Below are 17,853 nucleotides of genomic sequence, written 5' to 3'. Positions count from 1 at the left end.
TGTGTCCTCACATGCCAGGACTTTCTCCTGCCTGCCACTCCATTTGAATAGTAGGGAGGTCCCGGCCCCTGCCCTTCCCCAAGTACGAAAGGGGCCACACAGCACATTGAGTAGAGGGGTAAAGGGAATTACAACTCTCAAGAAAGGTCTGGGCCCCACCACCAGCATCCTCAGGACCACTTGGGTATCCGGCTCCACTGCCCCTCCTCACTGACCCACACACAGGGCCCTCCCTCACCTAGGCTCACCCCCTCACTGCACTATTTGCCAACAGCCCTTCACCAATTACCCAGGCTGGTGCTGCTTAGCACCTGGTGGAAGATGAGGACATGCCTGGCCCAAGCTTACCTGCCAGGTCCTGATGGACAGGTCGGCCAACCCCTGGGCAAGGTGCCACCAGCTAAGGCATAAAAACCTGGAATCTACCAAGGCAGCTCCGGAGACTGTTGCCATGAAGGGGAGCAGCACACTCCTGCTGGTGGTCCTCACCTTGTCCTTCATCTGCGGTGAGTGTGGCCACACTTCCAGCACATTTGGGGGGCGGGGTGCCTGGGAAGCTAAAATCCCAACATCAGGTCCCTCACCATGGATAGTGCCTGCCTCCAGCACAGACCACCCACAGAAGTTTCCTGTTGAAACCAAGCCTCCATTCAGACCACCCCAGCTCATGTCACCATCATGTCCAATGTCACCCGCTGCAGCCCAATCCAACCTGACCCTGACGTGCTGAGCACCAGTTCAGGCCAGCTGTACATCAGGCGACCCCTATGTCAGGTGTTGACTTTCCTTCCCGGGAGTGGAAATAGGAGAAGCTGAGATGGGGGGTGGGGGGGCGCATCTGTGGCAGGTGGGGCTGGGGGCATCATGGAAGAAGATATACGGGAGGGCAGAAGACACAGAACTTGTAGGCTCTGTCCTGGCATCGTCTCCCTTTGCAACACAGGACTGACGACAGGGGAGGACAACAATGAGTTTTTCATGGACTTCCTGCAAACCCTGCTGGTGGGAACCGCAGAGGAGCTCTATGAGGGACCCCTGGGCAAGTACAATGTCAACGAGGATGCCAAAGAAGCACTGACAGAGCTCAAGTCCTGCATTGACAACCTACAGCCCATGCACAAGGCGGAGCTGGTCAAGCTACTGGTACTGGGACCGGGGGTATCCCATTCTCTAAACATCTGCAGTTCCAAAACCCACCCAAGGCATGGCCTGTGATTGCCAGCCCAACACAGTACCCTGCAGCCCACCCCCACAGATACCCTAACCTGCCTCAGCTGAGGTGGACGTCCCATACTCCCCAGCCCACAGAGAAACCCCTAGGTCCCTTAGACCTGCTCCCTCACAGCCTGTGGGATAAGCCCCACAATGGCTTGTGCACATATATGCTCAGACACACAGGTGCACACACACAATGCACACGCACAACCTGCATGCACACAACACCTCCCAGCTGCAGGGAGGGGTGGGCTGCAATGTGCCAGAGCCCTTCTCCCCCAGAGATGGGTCTGTCTGCTGCAGAGAGCTCTGGCTCTGTAGTCACTAGTCACTGGCTTTCTGGTCCATACCCATCTGCCTTCCAGGTGCAAGTGCTGGGCAGCCAGGATGACGCCTAAGTGGACCTCAGACAGGGCTCCTGCCAGCCACAGGACCAGCCACAAAAGTAGCCACATGCATGCTGCCTCACTGCTTCTTTACCATGAATAAATTTACCCTTGAACCACTAAATCAATAAAGCCTCCTGCAGCCCAAGCTCTGGTTCCTCGTCTCTCCCCCCCCACTCAGGGACATACAAAAGGGCACATCAAGAGTATACTCGGGCCAGGCACAGTGGCACATGCCTGTAATCCCTGAGATTTGGGAACCTGAGGTAGTATAATCACAAGTTCAAGGCCCTAGGCAACTTAGCAAGATCCTATCTCAAAACGAAAAATAAAAAGGGCTATAGATGTAGCTCAGTGGTATAGTGCCCCTGGGTTCAATTCCCAGTAACAAAATAAAAATGTGCACTTGGGGACCTGGTCCACCTAGACAAGAGCAGCCACCCACAGGAGCACAGACATGAAAGGAACCCCATCCAGAGGGATGCACGAGAGCAAGTGCACAGGGCTGAGACTTGGCCCAGGTAGACACCACTTAGGCAGGAAACAGAGCACAGAACACAGGCAGGCAGTCATGTGGACACAAGTGGCCTCCAGAAGGGAGATGCTCTGCAGTGGAAGGCCAGGGCAGGAACAGAGAAAACACTCAGGGCTACTCTGAGCTTGAGACCCTGGATGGCAGCCACATGTACACTAGTGGAATGCAACAAGGGCTACAGGCCAGCAGGGTCTGAAGGTCAGCCTGCAGAACAGCAGTGTGCTAGCTCTTGCCCACCATGATCAACACAGATCCTAAGCTTAGATCCAGGACCCCCCAACAGCCAGAACCTTCCAGCACCTTTTCCATAGATCAGTGGATTCTAGTGGAGGCAATGCTGAGTGGGATCATCAAGCTGACTCCTTGGCCACCCAGGCTGTGGACCATGTGATCTCACTTGCTCTGTTCCACCCCTATGCACCTGTCCCAGATACCGGAGGTCAGGCCTGGAGAGGGTGCAGTCCCTAGCAAGGGTGGGGCCTGGCAAAGGTAGGGTCTTATGAAGGTGCTGGGATCCCAGGGAGGGAAAGGTGGGGTCTGGCAAGGGTAGGACCATGGGGTTCCAGGTGAGGTTTGGGCCTGGTTGGGGAATCCAGGGTGAGGATGGGGCCTTTTGAAGGTTGAGGGTCCCTGGCAAGGATGGGGTCCCTGGTAAGGGTGGGGCCTGGGGAGGGTGGGGTTCCTGGGGAGGTAGGGGCCTAACAAGGGGCCCGGGTAAAGGCCATTGTCTCCATCACATACATTGTGATCTAGAACACCCCATCCCACAGAGCCACATTCCAGAGCTCAAGAGCTCGGACCCTTCCCCAATTCTTGAAGCCCTGTGGAAGAGAGGGAGGTCTTTCTCTCCATGCTCCATTTTTGGGAACTGCCTGGCATTGAGGCCAGGGGGACAGGACTACCTGTGAGGAGGCTGGGTCACAGGTTGCTCTGAGCCTGCTCCTGCAAAGAGGTGAGGTCTCCCAAGCAGGCCCCTCCCTGCCCACTGCACAGCGTCAGCCAGAAAGCTGCCCACCAGTGTCCACAGCTCATTGTTGTGTCCCACCCAGGATCCTCTGAGTAGGAAGAACTTGCCCAGGCCCCCTTAGAGTCCATCATGGGACAGAATAGATAGCTCCTCTGGGCTTGCACCAGAGTCCAAAACTCCTTACCTTGGAGGTGTGAGCTCACTACACTACACCAAGCAGAAAGCTCCCACTGCCCATAATAGCTCAAAACCCTACAGAGGAGGCCTGTGGTTCTGTCCCATTAGTGACAGCAAGACCAGAAATGGGGACATAGGAAGCTAGGATGAGATGGGCCAGGGCCTCCCCAGCACCTGGTCACCCTCTTATCCATGGACAGAGGCAGCTATGACAGAGGAGGTATGGGTAGGCACCTGGAGACCCCATCGCCCCAGGGGGCCCATCATGGCCCTCTACAGCAGCCCTGGACCCAAGTACCTGATTCCACCCACCACGGGTAAGAATCTGAGAGCTTTGGGGGGGGGCAGGGGGAAGAGCCAGGAGCAAGGCCTGGGATGCCTGGGGTGGGCTTGGGTGACCTCAGTGGCCCAGGGCTTAGTCCCTGACTCCCAGTGGGGAGGAGGGGTTTGTGGCTCCAGGCTGTTCAGAGCCACTGTGCCCACAGGCTTCATGAAGCACACACCCACCAAGCAGCGCGCTCCAGCCTACAGCTTCCGTGGGGCCCCCATGCTCCTGGCAGAGAACTGTTCCCCAGGGCCCCGCTACAGTGTGAACCCTAAGATACTGAGGACTGGCAAGGACCTTGGCCCTGCCTACTCCATCCTGGGGCGCTACCACACCAAAACAATGCTAACACCTGGCCCAGGTGAGTGACCCCACCTTGGACTCCTAACCTGAGCCCTTACCTTCCCTGCTGGGTGGCCAATGTTGGTAGCTAGTGTTGAGGCCAGGGTATGCACTAACTCAGTGGGCCTCACCTTTCCTGTGCCCTTTCTGCAGTGGGCCAGGCACCATCTGGTGTGAAGAAACAAAAACCTCCAGTTTTGCCCTCATTTGGAGTCTTGGGGCCAGGTCCACATCAGACCTTACTCCCCCAGCTCAAAAACAACCCCAAAGTCAGTATTTTCATCCTGGACACTCCTGACCAACCTCATTCATCACCCACATTGGGGCCCAAAGACCTCATGCCTGGAATGTTGGGGCACACTCCTTGAGTGCCATAGCTGGGGGTATCCACATCCTTTTTGTTCGTGTACCTCCTTCCACTGCCCCCCAGGTGACTACTTTCCAGAGAAATCTACCAAGCATGTGTTCGACTCGGCACCCAGCCACTCCATCTCTGCCCGAACCAAGACCTTCCGAGTGGACAGCACCCCAGGTCTGCAGCAGCCCCCACAATAACCTGTCTGACTGGAGTTGGGTCCCAGAGGGGGCAAACGAACAGCCCAAGAGCTGCTCTCTTAGGGTGGAGAAGGCCCGGAAAGGAGCTAGTAGGCCACATTCTGGTCTGAGGCTTCTCCTCATCCCTCCCACAGGCCCTGCTGCATACATGCTGCCTGTGGTGATGGGGCCACGCACGGTGGGCAAGGTCTCCCAGCCCTCCTACTCCATCAAGGGCCGGAGCAAGCTGGGCAGCTTCAGCGACGATCTGCACAAGGCAAGGGTCACACCAGCTGAGGGCAGAACACAGACCCTGTGAACTGCCTGGTCCTTCCTCTCAACACCCAGGGTCCACCAGTGGAGCTCTGCTGAGGCCCCATGCCCCCTTTGCCCTCTATGGCTTGTCACATGCTGGGGCTACACTTAGTAGTGAGGAGGGACCAGGGCTCCAGCATGGGAGGTTGTGGCACCATTGAACACATCCCATCTGGGATGTTGCCCAGAGGAAGGAAGGAGAAAAATAAGCATGAGCTATCTGGGGGACGAGGTTCCAGCTGTGGAAATAGCTGGCAGGGTGGGCCTGTGAAGCAGCATCAGGAGCACACACCAGGCCAAGGCCACTGCTCTCAAGCTCAAGAGGACAGCATCCCACCTGAGAAGGTGCCTCATACACACGAAAGTGGTGTGCCCAAGGTTGGCACACAGCGGGAGATTACCATAGTGAAGCTAAAATTGAGGGGGTGACATCATACAGTGGTGTTCCATGAGCAGTAGGGTGTTGTTCCAATAGTGATAGATAGCTAGGAGCTGTCCCTGGTGACTCAGGGCCTGACACCTGTCCCTGCCCTCTGGGGCCATGTGCCTAGGGCCAGCCAAACCTGTCTAAGCCCTCTTCTTCTCCCAGACCCCAGGTCCTGCGGCATACCGCCAGACTGACGTGCAGGTGACCAAGTTCAAGGCTCCACAGTACACCATGGCTGCCCGGGTGGAACCCCCAGGGGACAAGACCCTCAAGCCAGGACCTGGAGCCCACAGCCCTGAGAAGGTCCTGGACAAGCAGACTAGAGGGGGTTGGGTGAGGGTCAGGGGACCCAGTCCAGAGTGGCGGCGGGGGTGGGGAGGAGGGAGGGAAGGGCCTGTACCCTGCAGGGGCTGCTGAGGCCATGTACCCTCAGGACCCTGTAAATTTCCAGTATTCACCCAAAGGCAAACCTCCAGGTACAAAGACCCCATGCCCTAGCCTTTCCTCTAGCTGGCTGTGCCAGTCAATGCTGAGCACTGTGTTTATAGACAATGTGGCCTTGAGCCTGGCCATCTTGGCCCCAGGTTCAGGAAGAACAGCAGCCCAGCCCCAGTCAGGGTTTAGGATCCTCCTCACAGCCTTTCTTCTCTTAGGTGATCCTGACCAAGCCTTGTGCCCCGATTGTCACCTTCGGCATCAAACACTCTGATTACATGACACCCCTGGTTGTTGACGTGGAATAGCCCCAGCCACCCCTGTCAGCCTGTACATATCACATCCCACAAGAGATCTGCAGGGCTGATAGTGAACTGAAAGCTCCATCAGTTGGGCCATGGCTGGCCTGGACCTGTGGGGCAGAGCATACTTGTTTGGACAGTTGCGAAAGTGATATTTTTCTATGCTAACTTCCCATTTGCTAATCTTGTTTCCTGCTGTGCCTGAATTATTTAATAAATCACAGATTCCACTTGTAAGGTTCTACCTTGGAGGAAGGATCAAGCTCATCCAGAAAGGGGCAACTAGGGGCTATCATTGCTGGCCCACACAGGGCCCATCTGGCTTCCTGACCAGTAGTCTTCCCAGGGAAATAGGAAGGCCCAGGAGCCTTAAACCTTGCCCAACACCTGTGCTACCCTCCCATGAGCTTTCTCCCTCAGCACAGCCCTCCCTCTGAGAAGTGGGGTCTGAGTCCCTACCTTTGAATCTGGACTACCCTGAATTATAATAAGGCACAGCAGAAGTGGTATTGCCTGACTACCCCTCATGGGTCTTGAGAGGAAGATTAATGTATACAATGCCACATGCAGCATCTAGGGCAAGCAGCCCAACCAGGTCCTCAGTTCACACCAGCACTAACTTCCCAGCATGTGAGAGAGCATTCAGGGGATACAGCCCCAGCCCCATATCTACCAGCTGAGGCCTTAACATGGCAGAATGGAGAAAGCCATGCCGTGATGCCACAAATTCTGACCACAGTGGCAGTGAGAAATGTAGACTATTATTGCAATTTTAAGATGCTAAGTCTCAGGGCATCTATTAGGCATTAACAGCTAACATGAGGAGAATGTGAACAGATCACTGGCATCTCAGCTGGTTTCCAGGAGAGGGATCTGCAGAGGCTTCCAGCAGCCTGAGGCCAGGCCTCAGGAAGCAAGGTCTGGAATTCCCTTGGGCTTTGGGGAAGGTCAGTGCTGGGCAAGTGGCCCTACCCAATGCACCTGTGATACCACCACCTGTACAATATGAAGCACAATACAGTTGCTGACCCTCACTCAGCTGAGTCCATGCCAGGCTGCATATTAAAAGCATTTCATGCTCATCCCCTTATCCCTTAAAAGGTAACACTAACATCTTCCCTACTGGAAAAGCAGAATCTTGGACAGAGAAGGGACACAGTGCAGGAAGTGGTAGGTCTATGTCTGTACTGCCGCAGGTGGTCCTGCAGGAGCAAATTAGGACAAGGGGTTTGCAGAAGTCAGGGAAGGGAGAGCCTGTGAACCAGGGTAAACTCGAAGACTCTCTTGGATCCGCAGGAAATAAAAACAACAAAGAATATGTGCTTCCTTCTTCACAAAGCTATTTATTCCACATTTTTATTGTTGAGATGTGCTTGAATTGTGGCATAGCCTGGCAGCTTGTTCTCACACTGAGCCCCCATACTGGGCTCTCACCCCTCACATTGGACCCCCGAGACTGTTTCTGGAATACTGGTATTGGAGACCAAGTCAGCAAAACCCACTTACCCACAGGGTCAGGTGCCAGGTACACAGGGCTGAGCTGGAGGACCATGGTTAGAACCCTTCAGGAAACTGGCCTGACCCAGTGGCAGTAGGGCTGCCATCCCATTTCATAAAATTCATAGAATGCAAGGAGAAGAACAAGGAGCAAACAAGTAAACTAGAAAGGAACTACAAAACAGACCTGAAAACTACTGGAAGAACTGTAAGAGCTGTGGAGATAGAGTGCTGAGGACAGAGGTGAAGACCTGAGGAAGACAGCAAAAGCACTTCTCCAGGGGAAGGTCATCATGAAATACAGGTCTAAATCCTTAGTATCACAGGCAAGAGAAGTGGGCTCTGACCATGGCAAGTGTGTCCTGGCATCTGGTGGTTCCCATAGTTCAGCCACGTCCTCAGCAATATGGATGTGCCCTCTACAGTGCCTGTAGTGACCAGGTGGCGACACAACACAGGTAACTGGTACCATGTTTGGTGATGAACCAAGGGCTAAACCAAAGTTGTGGAGGGTGACAAGGGTGACAGGGCCTACGAAGAGATGCCCAAGAAGGAAGCAAAAGCCAGAACAGCCCAGCTGGGAGAGTGTCAGGGAATTAACAAAGACACAGAGAAAGGAGGCAGTGAGAATTGACTTCATGCTGGAAAAGAAAAAACAAAAGGCAGCAGATCCTCCCCCTCTAGAGGCTTAGGGGCTCAGCCAGGTGCAATGGAAGGGCCAGGAGATGAAAAAAGGGGATTGTGGTGAGGGTGTGTAGACAAAAGAGGACCTGCTAAATAGAGGAGGAGGAAGTGATAGGTGCCTGGACTGTGGCCAGAGTAAGGCAGGGCCAGGTCACTGAGAGGACAGGCTACAGCTGTTCTGTGTCAACATGGAGCTCAGAGATGGCTGGATGGACAGGCCTCACGATGTGGCACACTAGTGGGGGACAGTGAGCCAACAGTCCTGGGGAAGAGAGGGAATGACTGGGAGACAAACTAGAATGAAGACAAAAAAGGACACTGAGCTGCAGGGCTAATTCCTTAAAGATACTTTTCATGTGAAGACCAAGGTGCGGACCCTCAGTAGCTGCTGGCTTGGCCAGCCCCATAGTTCAGTTTGTATTGGCCTAGAGCTGGCCAAGTGAGTGGTGAGGGTCAAGGAAAGACAGGTGGAAAGGGCAGTCTACAGAGTCAGGGACAAAGATGATAGCTCAGAGCAGCCCCACAGCAAGTTATGGGAGGGAGGGCGACTAGCTGTGGGAGGCAAGGTAGGGCAGAGCAAGTGGAGGTGTAAAGTTCTCACTACAAATAGCACAGGTGATCTCCACCCCTATAAGGAGGGTGCTTACAGGGAAGACCTCCCCAAGGAACTGCCTGACTTTGTAAAGCCACACTGGCCTGTTTCTTGATTATTTTCCAGGGGATACATCTTAGGCACTAGGGAGCTCCTAAATCCTGAAGACGTCATTTATGCTCCTAGACATACAACTATGTGACCCAGAAGGCTCCCAGCCCAGTGCCTCCAGGTAAGGTAATGATGCACTCCTGCATCCACAGCCCCTGATCTTCATGGGAAACTGATCTCATCCAGGAACTTGAGAGCAAAGTCCTTAGAACAGGGCTCTTGGCCCACACTGGTCCACCCAAATAAGTACTACATCCAGGCTTAGGACCCTTCATTGGAGGAGACAGCTCAAATGGGGTTCTCAGCCATACCCGCTCCCTGTGTCAGCCTCGGGCTTTTCAGATCACAGACACAGCCTCATCCAGGCATAGACAACACAGGGCAGAAAAGCCTTAAGATATCAGACCCCTGAGGACTGGGAGGCTCAGAAAAGAGCGGCTGGCCATGAGTAGACTCATTCAGGACTCAGAGCTGCTCTGCTCAGAATGGGTGTCTCTGGCATCCAGGAGTAGGGATGGGGGCTGGGCCTTGGTTTCCCCTAGGCAAGGAAAGGGTCCCCTTCACAAATGGAACCAGGCAAAACGAGTTCATCAGGTCAGAGGCAGTCACAGTTCCCACCACAAAGGAAGAAGATTCCTGATCGTGATGATAATTTCAAAGGAATATTTTGTAGATTTAAGTCCTGAAGAGCCCAGGATACCAGGCTGAAGAAAACCCTGGCTGCCCTTGGCTCCCACTGGTTCACGTCCTTGCCCTTGACAAGAGGTAGGAGAGGATGAAGAAGGCCACGATCAGACCCAGAGCCATACCACACAGAAGCTTCCGGTTGTCTCGCCCAGACCGTGCCATCGTGGAAAAGCGCTTCATGCTTCCAGTGAGCAGACCAGTCATGCTTGTGAAATCCGAGTCCTGGGGAAGGGGATCCAGCAGGATCACATAGAGGCGGTACCTTGACCACCCACCCACACCAGCACTGGAGAACAGAGATTGTGTAGAACACGATGTGGAAACAGAGCTGGCTGTGACTCGTGCATACTGTAGACCCTTACCATGCCGTCCAGGTACCGGTTCTGGTCTTCTGCATCCCTATCGATGTCTAGGGCCAGCTGGTCAAAGAACACAAAGGGAAGGATCAGGCTAAGGCAGACACAGAATGTAGCACTCGCCCTCCCTTAAAACCAGCCAGAACTCTGCCCACACTCTGCCAGATAAGGTACCACCAACAAAGATTGGAAAAGTCCAGGTATCACCTTGAGCCTCACTCAGGTGAGCCAAGCCAGGGACAGATGGAACAAAGAGTGTGGATGACTGCCCCAAATCCCTCTGGGCTCATCTATCCACCCTCTGAGGCCTACTCTTCCACCAGGAGGGAAAAAGGGCCACCACTGACCGATTTGAGTCTGGTAACCTTGGAGGCCAGGCTGTCAGCCATCCGCTTGTTCTCCCGGTCTAGAATCTCCTCCACAGCACCAGGGTTCTGAGCTGAAAGAAGAGAAAGGCTGAGGATCTGTATCCACTCATGAGTGTAGTCTCTGATCCCTCTACTATAATTGATGCTGGCCTAACCAGACACTTGGGGGACTAGGACAACTTAGTCTGCTGAGAAAGTCCAACCCTAACCCAAGTTCCAGTAGTTGAACCATGTATGTGTGAGACTGGCTGTTAAGCACATGTCACAAAAGCACACATCCTGCATGCACACCCAGGTGAAGGTAGGCAGGCACCCCCAACACACTTGGTCCAAAGGTCCTTTGCTGATATTGAGTAGGAACCTGAGTTAATCCCAGAAATGCTAGGAAGTTGCAACACTTGCCTCCATGGATATCGCCATCTTTGAATGCCAGACCGGTTCTCAAAGAAAAATCTGGTAGAAGCACAGAAAAAGAAAGAAAGAGCGCCCAGAAAGGTGACAGGAAGACCCTGCAGGGATGAGCTCCAAACTACACTCAGAGGAAATGACAAGTAACCAGACCAGAATATCAGGAAGGACCTTTAACCCTAAGAAAATGAATGAAGCCCCTAGCCCCAAAATGTGAGCAGATGTGAGCCCACCTTGCGTCCCACACAGGGCCTCCTGCAAACCCAAAGCACAATGGGTGCAGGAACCTGACTATGATGGGTAGGACCAGATGATGCAAAAGGGTGACAACCGCCTTCCCCCAAACAGAGTACAAATTCCCGCTGGTCCAATGGACAAGAAGAACCGACATGAACCGCAGCCCCAGGAATCACTGGGGTGTACAGACTCCAAATAAAGGGGTGTCAAGGCCCGGCCAAGCACTTCATGTTCATTACTCCCTTTAGTTGACACAACAGCCCAGGCATCACCATCTCCTTTGGGAGACGAGAATAAGAGCTCAGAGAGGGGACCACAGGAGGTGCCCTAGGCCCCTAGTCCACGGAAGCTTGCCTGGCCCTTTCCCGCCACAGCTTCTACCCCTAAGGACTGGCCCAGCCAAGACCCCTCCAGACTCCAGCTCACCCACATGACACAAAGCACCTCCGGCTTCCGTCCCCCAGCCGCCTGAAAGGCCCAGCCTCCAAGTCCCCGCGCAGAGTCCTTCCACCGAGGGAGGCAGACAGAGACTCGGCCCCCGGCCCGCTCTAGTGCGCTCACCTCGAGTCCAGTCCGCCATGGCGCCCCGCTCCAGTCTCGAAGCTAGTCCCCAAGACGACCACCCGTGCCAAGGACGTGGCTCCGACACCTAAAGAGGCTTCCGGCTCCGCCCCTCGTAGGCCACGCCCCTTTGACTCAAGCTCTTCCGGTTTCTGGGTGGTATCGCGTGGGAACGGAAATGACGAAGGGGGGCGTCCGCTCTCACGAGCTCCTGTGGGTTGATGCTGTTAGTGCTCGGTGAGGTCTGTCAGCGGGGTCCTTCCAGCCAGAAGCTCACAGGTAGGAACTGGACGGAGGGACGGCCCGGGCCCGCGTTCTAGCAGGTGGGTTAGAGAGGGACTCAGGCGCGAGCGTGGCGCCACCGAGCACGGTACCGTCTCTGTAAAGTGGAGATGGGTGCCGTAGACACTGCATAATACGCAGCTGTGAGAACTACAGAAAGAAAGGAAGGAAGGACCGCTGCGGGGCCGTAGGAGCCTTTGAAGCAGCACTCGCGAGAGCTGGGCACAAAGCAGGTGCTCGGTGACCTCTCGCTAAGAGTGAGTGGGCTGTGCCCACCAAATGGAGCCTAGCCTGCGTGTCATTTAATGCTCAGAGCAGCCCCTAAACCGCGCACTTTTACCAGGGTGTCTGGGTGCCGCCTTGACCGCCCCTCCCGCTCCCCACCTTCTCTCGGCCTACCGAGGCCATCGCACGTGGCACCTGCCGCTCCTTCTGCTTGGCTGGGCCTTCCTCCAGACCTTTCCTGGCCGCCCTGACTCCTCAAAAATGGCACTTCCTCGGGCCCTCTGCAGCCCATCGGACACCCTTTTAAAAATAATCGTCGTCCTCTGAGCGCCTCACGCCGTCTGGTTCGTTTCCCCCCGTCTTCCCCTCTGGAACGCGAGCTCCACGGCGGCAGGGACCGACGGGTGCCGCCCTCCTGCTTCCCCAGCGTCTCTCACGCGGGAGGCGCACTGCAGACTCCCGTCTGAGCGGGGAGCGGCCCAGGACTGCCAAGTCCCGCCGACGCCTCGCTTGACAGCCTGCGGTGCGGGGTCTGAGGGCCTCTCCGTCTGGACACTCGTACCCCAGTCGCCGGGGCACAGAGGAGGGGTCGCCGTTCGGTTCCGGGGCGGCGCGGACCTAGGTCGGCTGGTCACCGGGCCGGGTGGCGTTGGAGGCCAAACCTTGCGGTCTCCGGTGCCTCCGGCCGCACCTGCGGGGCCCAGCCACCTTCAGCCGCGCAGCCTGAGGCCCCGCCCCACGCAGCCGGTCCCGGCGTCCGTCGCGCGCGGACGCTGAGCTTCCGGGCTAGGGTGGGGCCGGCGGGTTCGGCTGCTGGCCTCTGCCCGGCCCGCGCTTTGCGGGGCAGGTTCTGGGGACCATGGAGCCCCGGGCGGTTGCGGATGCCCTAGAGACGGGAAAGGAAGACGTGATTACGGAAGCTCTACGAGCCTACAACCGGGAGGTGAGCGGCCGCCGGCGGCCGAGGGGCGTTCCGGGAAGGGATCCCGTGGCCTTAGCGCGGTGGGCAGGGAGTGTCTAGGTGCGGAAGGGAACCCTTGGCCGTGCAGCGGAGGAGTGGGAACCCGGTCTGGGGTGCTGTGGCCGAGGGGCGTGTGGGTGGACGCCGAGTGTAGACCCTGCCACCTGTTCAGAGTGGTGTTTGCTGCCTCAGAATCAGAGGCAGGGAGGCCAACCCTAGAAACACAGGCCCTACCTGCGTGTGGCTCTGACTTCACTGGGTCTCTCTGCAGCACTCCCAGAGCTTCACCTTTGACGAGGCCCAACAGGAGGACAGGAAGGTGGGTGCCGGCCCAAGGGGAAACGGTGCAGGGATGGGCTGCCCAGGAAGAGGGCCTAGTGGAGTCGCTCTTCTTCCTGCCCACAGAGACTTGCAGAGTTGTTGGTCACAGTCCTGGAGCAGGGGTTGCCACCTTCACACCGTGTCACCTGGCTACAGACTGTCCGTATCCTGTCCCGGGACCGCAGCTGCCTGGACCCATTCACCAGTCGCCAGAGCTTACATGCACTAGCTTGCTATGCTGGCATCTCTGCCTCTGAGGGGTCTGTCCCAGAATCCCCAGATATGGATGTCATACTAGAGTCCCTGAAGTGCCTCTGCAACCTCGTGCTCAGCAGTCCAGTGGCACAGACACTGGCAGCAGAGGCCCATCTGGTGGTGCGGCTAGCAGAGCGTGTGGGGATGTACAGCAAGAAGAGCTTCCCACATGATGTCCAGTTCTTTGATTTAAGGCTCCTCTTCCTACTAACAGCACTCCGCACTGATGTGCGCCAGCAGCTGTTTCAGGAGCTGCATGGCGTGCACCTGCTGACCCACACACTGGAACTGACACTGGGCATGACCCCAGAAGAGAGCCCACCTGATCTCCTTCCTCCCCAAGAGACTGAGCGGGCTATGGAGATCCTCAAGGTGCTATTTAATATCACCTTTGACTCCATCAAGAGGGAAGTGGACGAGGTGAGTGGTGGCCTGAACCCATGGGTGGTTGCTAACTCAGCTGGGACATTTTGTGGACCTGCCTTCCACAGTACCTTCAAGTTCCTGGGTGTCAGGCATGGTGTGGACCAGGTGTGCAGCTGAGAAGGTACAATGGTTAGTGCCGTAGTCCTGGAGTGCAGCAGTTGGGACAAGTGGGGCTTTCTCTCTCAGAAGCCACTTTCTGTCTTTGTCAGGAAGACACTGCCCTTTACCAGTACCTGGGAACCCTTCTGCGGCACTGTGTGATGGTTGCTGCTGCTGGAGACCGCACGGAGGAGTTCCACGGGTGAGGACAGGGCCAATCCTGGTAGGAGGGACATGCTCTGATGTCTGGATTGCGATCCCCCACCATGGCACTGGACCAGAACCACCTGGGAGCCCAGACCCTACCTTAGACTCTATATGGGCAGGACGGTATCCTTGTGTTTACATGGATCCTCAGGTGCTTCTGTTGTGTGAGTAGGATAAGAGCCATGAATTTAGGGCCAGGGTGTTGGGCAGTGGCCAAGGTTGGCATGGTATTAGGGCAGTATAGTCCCTTGCTCCTGTTCTTGGTGAACTGTGCCTGGATTGGCCTGTGTTTCCAGAGATCAATCAGTACTTCAGCACACAAATGTTGGGGCAGATTGCCACTCTGGGGACCACCATACACTTGGGCATATTCCTGAGATCAGTCCCTACCCTTGGCTGTGATCCCTAGAACTGTTCTTCAGGCTCCCGGACTATGGCGCACATCTGTGGCCCCTCCAGGGATTGTACCTGCACTTAGGATTAGCCCTGTCAAGGCCTCTCTCCATCTGTCCCCAGCCACACAGTGAATCTCCTGGGGAACTTGCCTCTCAAGTGTTTGGACGTCCTCCTCGCCCTAGAGCTGCATGAAGGCTCCTTGGAGTTCATGGGAGTGAACATGGATGTGATTGGTGTCCTCCTCGCCTTCCTAGAGAAGCGTTTGCACCAGGTAGGCAGGGTACCTGCTGGGCAGTCCTCTGCAGTGGCTCTGACCTTGGCTGTTTGCACAGCTGTGGTCATTGTTTCTACATGTGGACAACCTTATTCATTCAAGGTTTCATTTCTGCCCACTGCTACAAGGAGTCAAGTTTTTTTTTGTTCTAGCAAGATGCTAGCAGTCCCTTTGTGGTTCCCTCTTTAGTAATCTTGAGAAGCCCCTGCTTGTGACCCTCAGCCTCCTCATATCCCTGTGCATGAGCAGCCCCCTTGGTCATAAGCATAGCTGTCCCTCTTAAGGAGATTCACCAGGGATTTCCTGGTGAGCCCACAGGACATCCAGACAGCTGGAACTCAGTCCTACCAGAGCTTACAGACATTAAGCCAGCAAAAGAGCCACAGACCAAGATTGCCAGATCTCTGGGAGCCATGTTGCTGGGGTGGAGTATGCTTGCATGCATGTGAACTGAGTGAGGAGGGTGGCTGCCTGTCCTTATTGCTGCAGCTGCTGGTGTTATGCTCTGGGAGATAACAAGGGAGGCCGGCAGTGATAGGAGCTCTCTGCTCGCTGTCCAGGAAGCACAAAGAGTAAAGGTTCTGTTGTTTCTTTCTGCTGTCATTTTCTGAGAGCAGGATGCCAGTGGTGTGTAGACAAATTGGAATACTTTGTGTTCTGCTTACAACCCTGGTTTATAGATGGTAAAGTTAGACTTAAAGCATTGAGTCGTTTGCTCCAACTCATAAAGCTTTCAACTAACTTCCTGAGTTTAGGCCTATTCCCATCCCTTTCAAAACTGACAGACACCTACCACCAGCTCCTGGCCCTTGGGGACTCCCAAGTCTCTGCTTCCAGGACTAGCCAGGGCATGTGTAGCTGCCACCCTTCACCCCAAGTCAGATGGAGTACTGCCCAGTGATGGGTCCCTCTGCAGACCCACAGGCTAAAGGAGAGTGTGGCTCCTGTGCTGAGTGTGCTGACAGAGTGTGCCCGCATGCACCGTCCAGTCAGGAAATTCCTGAAGGCCCAGGTACTTGGCAGAGGAGCCAGAGCTTGGGGGGGTGGGGTGAGGTGGGCGTGACCCTGCTCACAGACTTCAAGTTGCTCCAAGCCTAGGCTGAGTGCCAGCCGCTTCCCCAGGTGCTGCCACCTCTGCGGGATGTGAGGACCCGGCCTGAGGTTGGGGAGCTACTGCGGAACAAGCTTGTCCGCCTCATGACACACCTGGACACGGATGTGAAGAGGGTAGCTGCTGAATTCCTCTTTGTGCTGTGTTCTGAGAGTGGTGAGTGTGGGAAGCCCGAGCCCCAGGCCTGCCCTACCCCAGCCATATTCACCCACTGACCTGTATCCTGGCCCCCAGTGCCCCGATTCATCAAGTATACAGGCTACGGGAACGCCGCAGGCCTCTTGGCTGCCAGGGGCCTCATGGCAGGTGGGCGGCCTGAGGGCCAGTATTCAGAGGACGAGGATACGGACACTGACGAGTACAAGGAAGCCAAGGCCAGGTGTGTACCCCAACACACTTGGGATTCCCTTCACCCCCGCCTCCATTCCTGCTCCCCACCCATCTAGACTCCTGTGGTTGATGGGACAGGATGAGGAATGGAAAGACCCTCCAGAATCTGATACCTGTTCCCAAGGGATGTTGTCCTGAGCATGCAGGGAGGGCTTGGGCACCGGGAGTGGGCCAGGCAGGAGCTTCTCCTCCTGGAGGGTGTTTTCTTCTGTGGTTGCATGCTCCCCTCCCTCCACCGGGTAAACCTGTGTCTTGCCACTCTAGGCCTGAGCAGGAAGGTGGGCGTCCACCTACCCATGTAGCCCCTCTTGTCCTGGAGAGTTACTAACACCTTGTCCATTCCCCCTCTGGGATGCAGCATCAACCCTGTGACAGGGAGAGTGGAGGAGAAGCCACCCAATCCTATGGAGGGCATGACAGAGGAGCAGAAGGAGCATGAGGCCATGAAGCTGGTGAACATGTTTGACAAGCTCTCCAGGTGTGTTGGGAGGAGTGGTCTGCACTTGGGAGGAAGAAGAATGGACCCACATCCCAATGTGAGACCAGAGAAGGGCTTAGGGTCCTGAAAGGCTGCGTGACTGATGTTGGAAATCCTTGAGCAAAGTTGAGGTTAGATTGATATTGTGCCTGTGTACAGGTGATGAAAATGAGGCCAGGAAAGTAAGGGACTGCTCAGTGTCTTGAAGCCAGGGCAGCAGTTGAGATTTGAGCCCAGTTAACACAGGGTTCTACCCAGGTGGCCCCGGCCTTCCAGCACACCAGGCCTCTTCCCCAGTCCTACTCACCTTTCCCCAACAGGCACAGAGTCATACAACCCATGGGGATGAGTCCCCGGGGACACCTCACATCTCTGCAAGATGCCATGTGTGAGACCATGGAGGGACAGCTCTCCTCAGACCCCGACTCAGACCCTGACTGAGGACAACAGCTCTTCTCCCCTCCAGAACTGGTGCTGCTTCCAGAGGCATCCTTAGGGCCTCAGCCTGGGGAAGCCACACCCACCTCTCCAGCATGGAGACACTTTTCTACCCAAGCTCTGTTAGTGCTTTGCCTGTGGTCTGATTTCTTATCTTTAGGATCTCAGTGGTCTTGTCCTGCTGTAAACCTGGGAACTCAGTCTTGACTTCCACAGATGAAACCATGTCTTTGATAAGTGCTGAGGATGCAGGGGTGGTGGCTGAGGATAGGGCCTGTCTTGACACACAGGCCAGCATGCCTTGGGAGGTGGGGCTCAGCAGGGGAGCACACAAGGCAGCTGTCTGGGCTTGGCATTCTGAACAAGCTAGTGTGTGGGGCATGTGCTGCCTTTCACAAGGGAAACAGTCTGCTAGAACATGTCAATGTGTCAGGAACATTGAGCACCCAGGTAAGCGTTGTAAGCTCTGCTGTCTGTCCTCACTATGGCCTCTTCTACTTTCTTCTTGGCCCTGGCTCAGTCACCTGCT

General features: G+C 55.6%; 4 protein-coding genes across 7 annotated transcripts; 3 read left to right on the top strand and 1 right to left on the bottom strand.

Moving 5' to 3' along the window:
* Positions 1 to 361: 361 nt before the first annotated feature.
* On the top strand, positions 362 to 1,682 carry SCGB1C1 (secretoglobin family 1C member 1; the record flags this gene model as incomplete). 2 transcript variants are annotated; one of them, XM_081282440.1, is made up of 3 exons in its annotated part: positions 362 to 506; positions 944 to 1,143; positions 1,581 to 1,682. In XM_081282440.1, 3 exons carry the CDS (start codon positions 362 to 364, stop codon positions 1,611 to 1,613), a joined length of 378 nt encoding a protein of 125 aa, XP_081138566.1. In that variant the 3' UTR covers positions 1,614 to 1,682. The 2 variants fall into 2 exon arrangements, with proteins under 2 accessions (XP_081138566.1, XP_081138565.1); XM_081282439.1 differs by lacking the exon at positions 1,581 to 1,682 and having other exon boundaries at positions 944 to 1,299.
* Positions 1,683 to 3,488: 1,806 nt separating this feature from the next.
* On the top strand, positions 3,489 to 5,966 carry CIMAP1A (ciliary microtubule associated protein 1A; the record flags this gene model as incomplete). 2 transcript variants are annotated; one of them, XM_081281805.1, is made up of 6 exons in its annotated part: positions 3,489 to 3,597; positions 3,766 to 3,966; positions 4,378 to 4,479; positions 4,637 to 4,758; positions 5,386 to 5,526; positions 5,877 to 5,966. In XM_081281805.1, the coding sequence occupies 6 exons, from the start codon at positions 3,489 to 3,491 to the stop codon at positions 5,964 to 5,966; spliced, it is 765 nt and encodes a 254-aa protein (XP_081137931.1). The 2 variants fall into 2 exon arrangements, with proteins under 2 accessions (XP_081137931.1, XP_081137932.1); XM_081281806.1 differs by lacking the exon at positions 5,386 to 5,526.
* A 1,317-nt stretch (positions 5,967 to 7,283) lies between these two features.
* BET1L (Bet1 golgi vesicular membrane trafficking protein like) lies at positions 7,284 to 11,601 on the bottom strand. 2 transcript variants are annotated; one of them, XM_081282441.1, is made up of 5 exons: positions 11,462 to 11,598; positions 10,658 to 10,708; positions 10,235 to 10,326; positions 9,894 to 9,950; positions 7,284 to 9,753 (listed from the first exon to the last, which is right to left on the bottom strand). In XM_081282441.1, the coding sequence occupies exons 1-5, from the start codon at positions 11,478 to 11,480 to the stop codon at positions 9,586 to 9,588; spliced, it is 387 nt and encodes a 128-aa protein (XP_081138567.1). In that variant the 5' UTR covers positions 11,481 to 11,598; the 3' UTR covers positions 7,284 to 9,585. The 2 variants fall into 2 exon arrangements, with proteins under 2 accessions (XP_081138567.1, XP_081138568.1); XM_081282442.1 differs by lacking the exon at positions 10,658 to 10,708 and having other exon boundaries at positions 11,462 to 11,601.
* A 1,175-nt stretch (positions 11,602 to 12,776) lies between these two features.
* Positions 12,777 to 17,819, top strand: RIC8A (RIC8 guanine nucleotide exchange factor A). The gene is made up of 10 exons (XM_081282429.1): positions 12,777 to 12,911; positions 13,201 to 13,248; positions 13,335 to 13,925; positions 14,141 to 14,232; positions 14,754 to 14,904; positions 15,824 to 15,919; positions 16,030 to 16,174; positions 16,253 to 16,397; positions 16,767 to 16,886; positions 17,207 to 17,819. The coding sequence occupies exons 1-10, from the start codon at positions 12,828 to 12,830 to the stop codon at positions 17,325 to 17,327; spliced, it is 1,593 nt and encodes a 530-aa protein (XP_081138555.1). The 5' UTR covers positions 12,777 to 12,827; the 3' UTR covers positions 17,328 to 17,819.
* The last annotated feature ends 34 nt before the right edge of the window (positions 17,820 to 17,853 follow it).

Source organism: Spermophilus citellus (genome assembly GCF_964194105.1).
Source record: "Spermophilus citellus genome assembly, chromosome: 2".
Taxonomy (NCBI): domain Eukaryota; kingdom Metazoa; phylum Chordata; class Mammalia; order Rodentia; family Sciuridae; genus Spermophilus; species Spermophilus citellus.
Note: the sequence above shows the minus strand (reverse complement) of the source record. Positions and strands in the feature narration are given on the sequence as shown.

Bases quoted from the DNA above. Each gene is read 5' to 3' on its own strand.
- BET1L (XM_081282441.1), bottom strand. The intron at 9,951-10,234 runs GTCAGTGGTGGC...TTCTTTGACCAG, and splicing joins AGGTTACCAGACTCAAATCG to CTGGCCCTAGACATCGATAG. The intron at 9,754-9,893 runs GTAAGGGTCTAC...CCCCTTCCCCAG, and splicing joins ACCGGTACCTGGACGGCATG to GACTCGGATTTCACAAGCAT.
- RIC8A (XM_081282429.1), top strand. From the start codon at position 12,828: ATGGAGCCCCGGGCGGTTGCGGATGCCCTAGAGACGGGAAAGGAAGAC. The intron at 14,233-14,753 runs GTGAGGACAGGG...ATCTGTCCCCAG, and splicing joins CGCACGGAGGAGTTCCACGG to CCACACAGTGAATCTCCTGG. The intron at 16,175-16,252 runs GTGAGTGTGGGA...CCTGGCCCCCAG, and splicing joins TGTGCTGTGTTCTGAGAGTG to TGCCCCGATTCATCAAGTAT.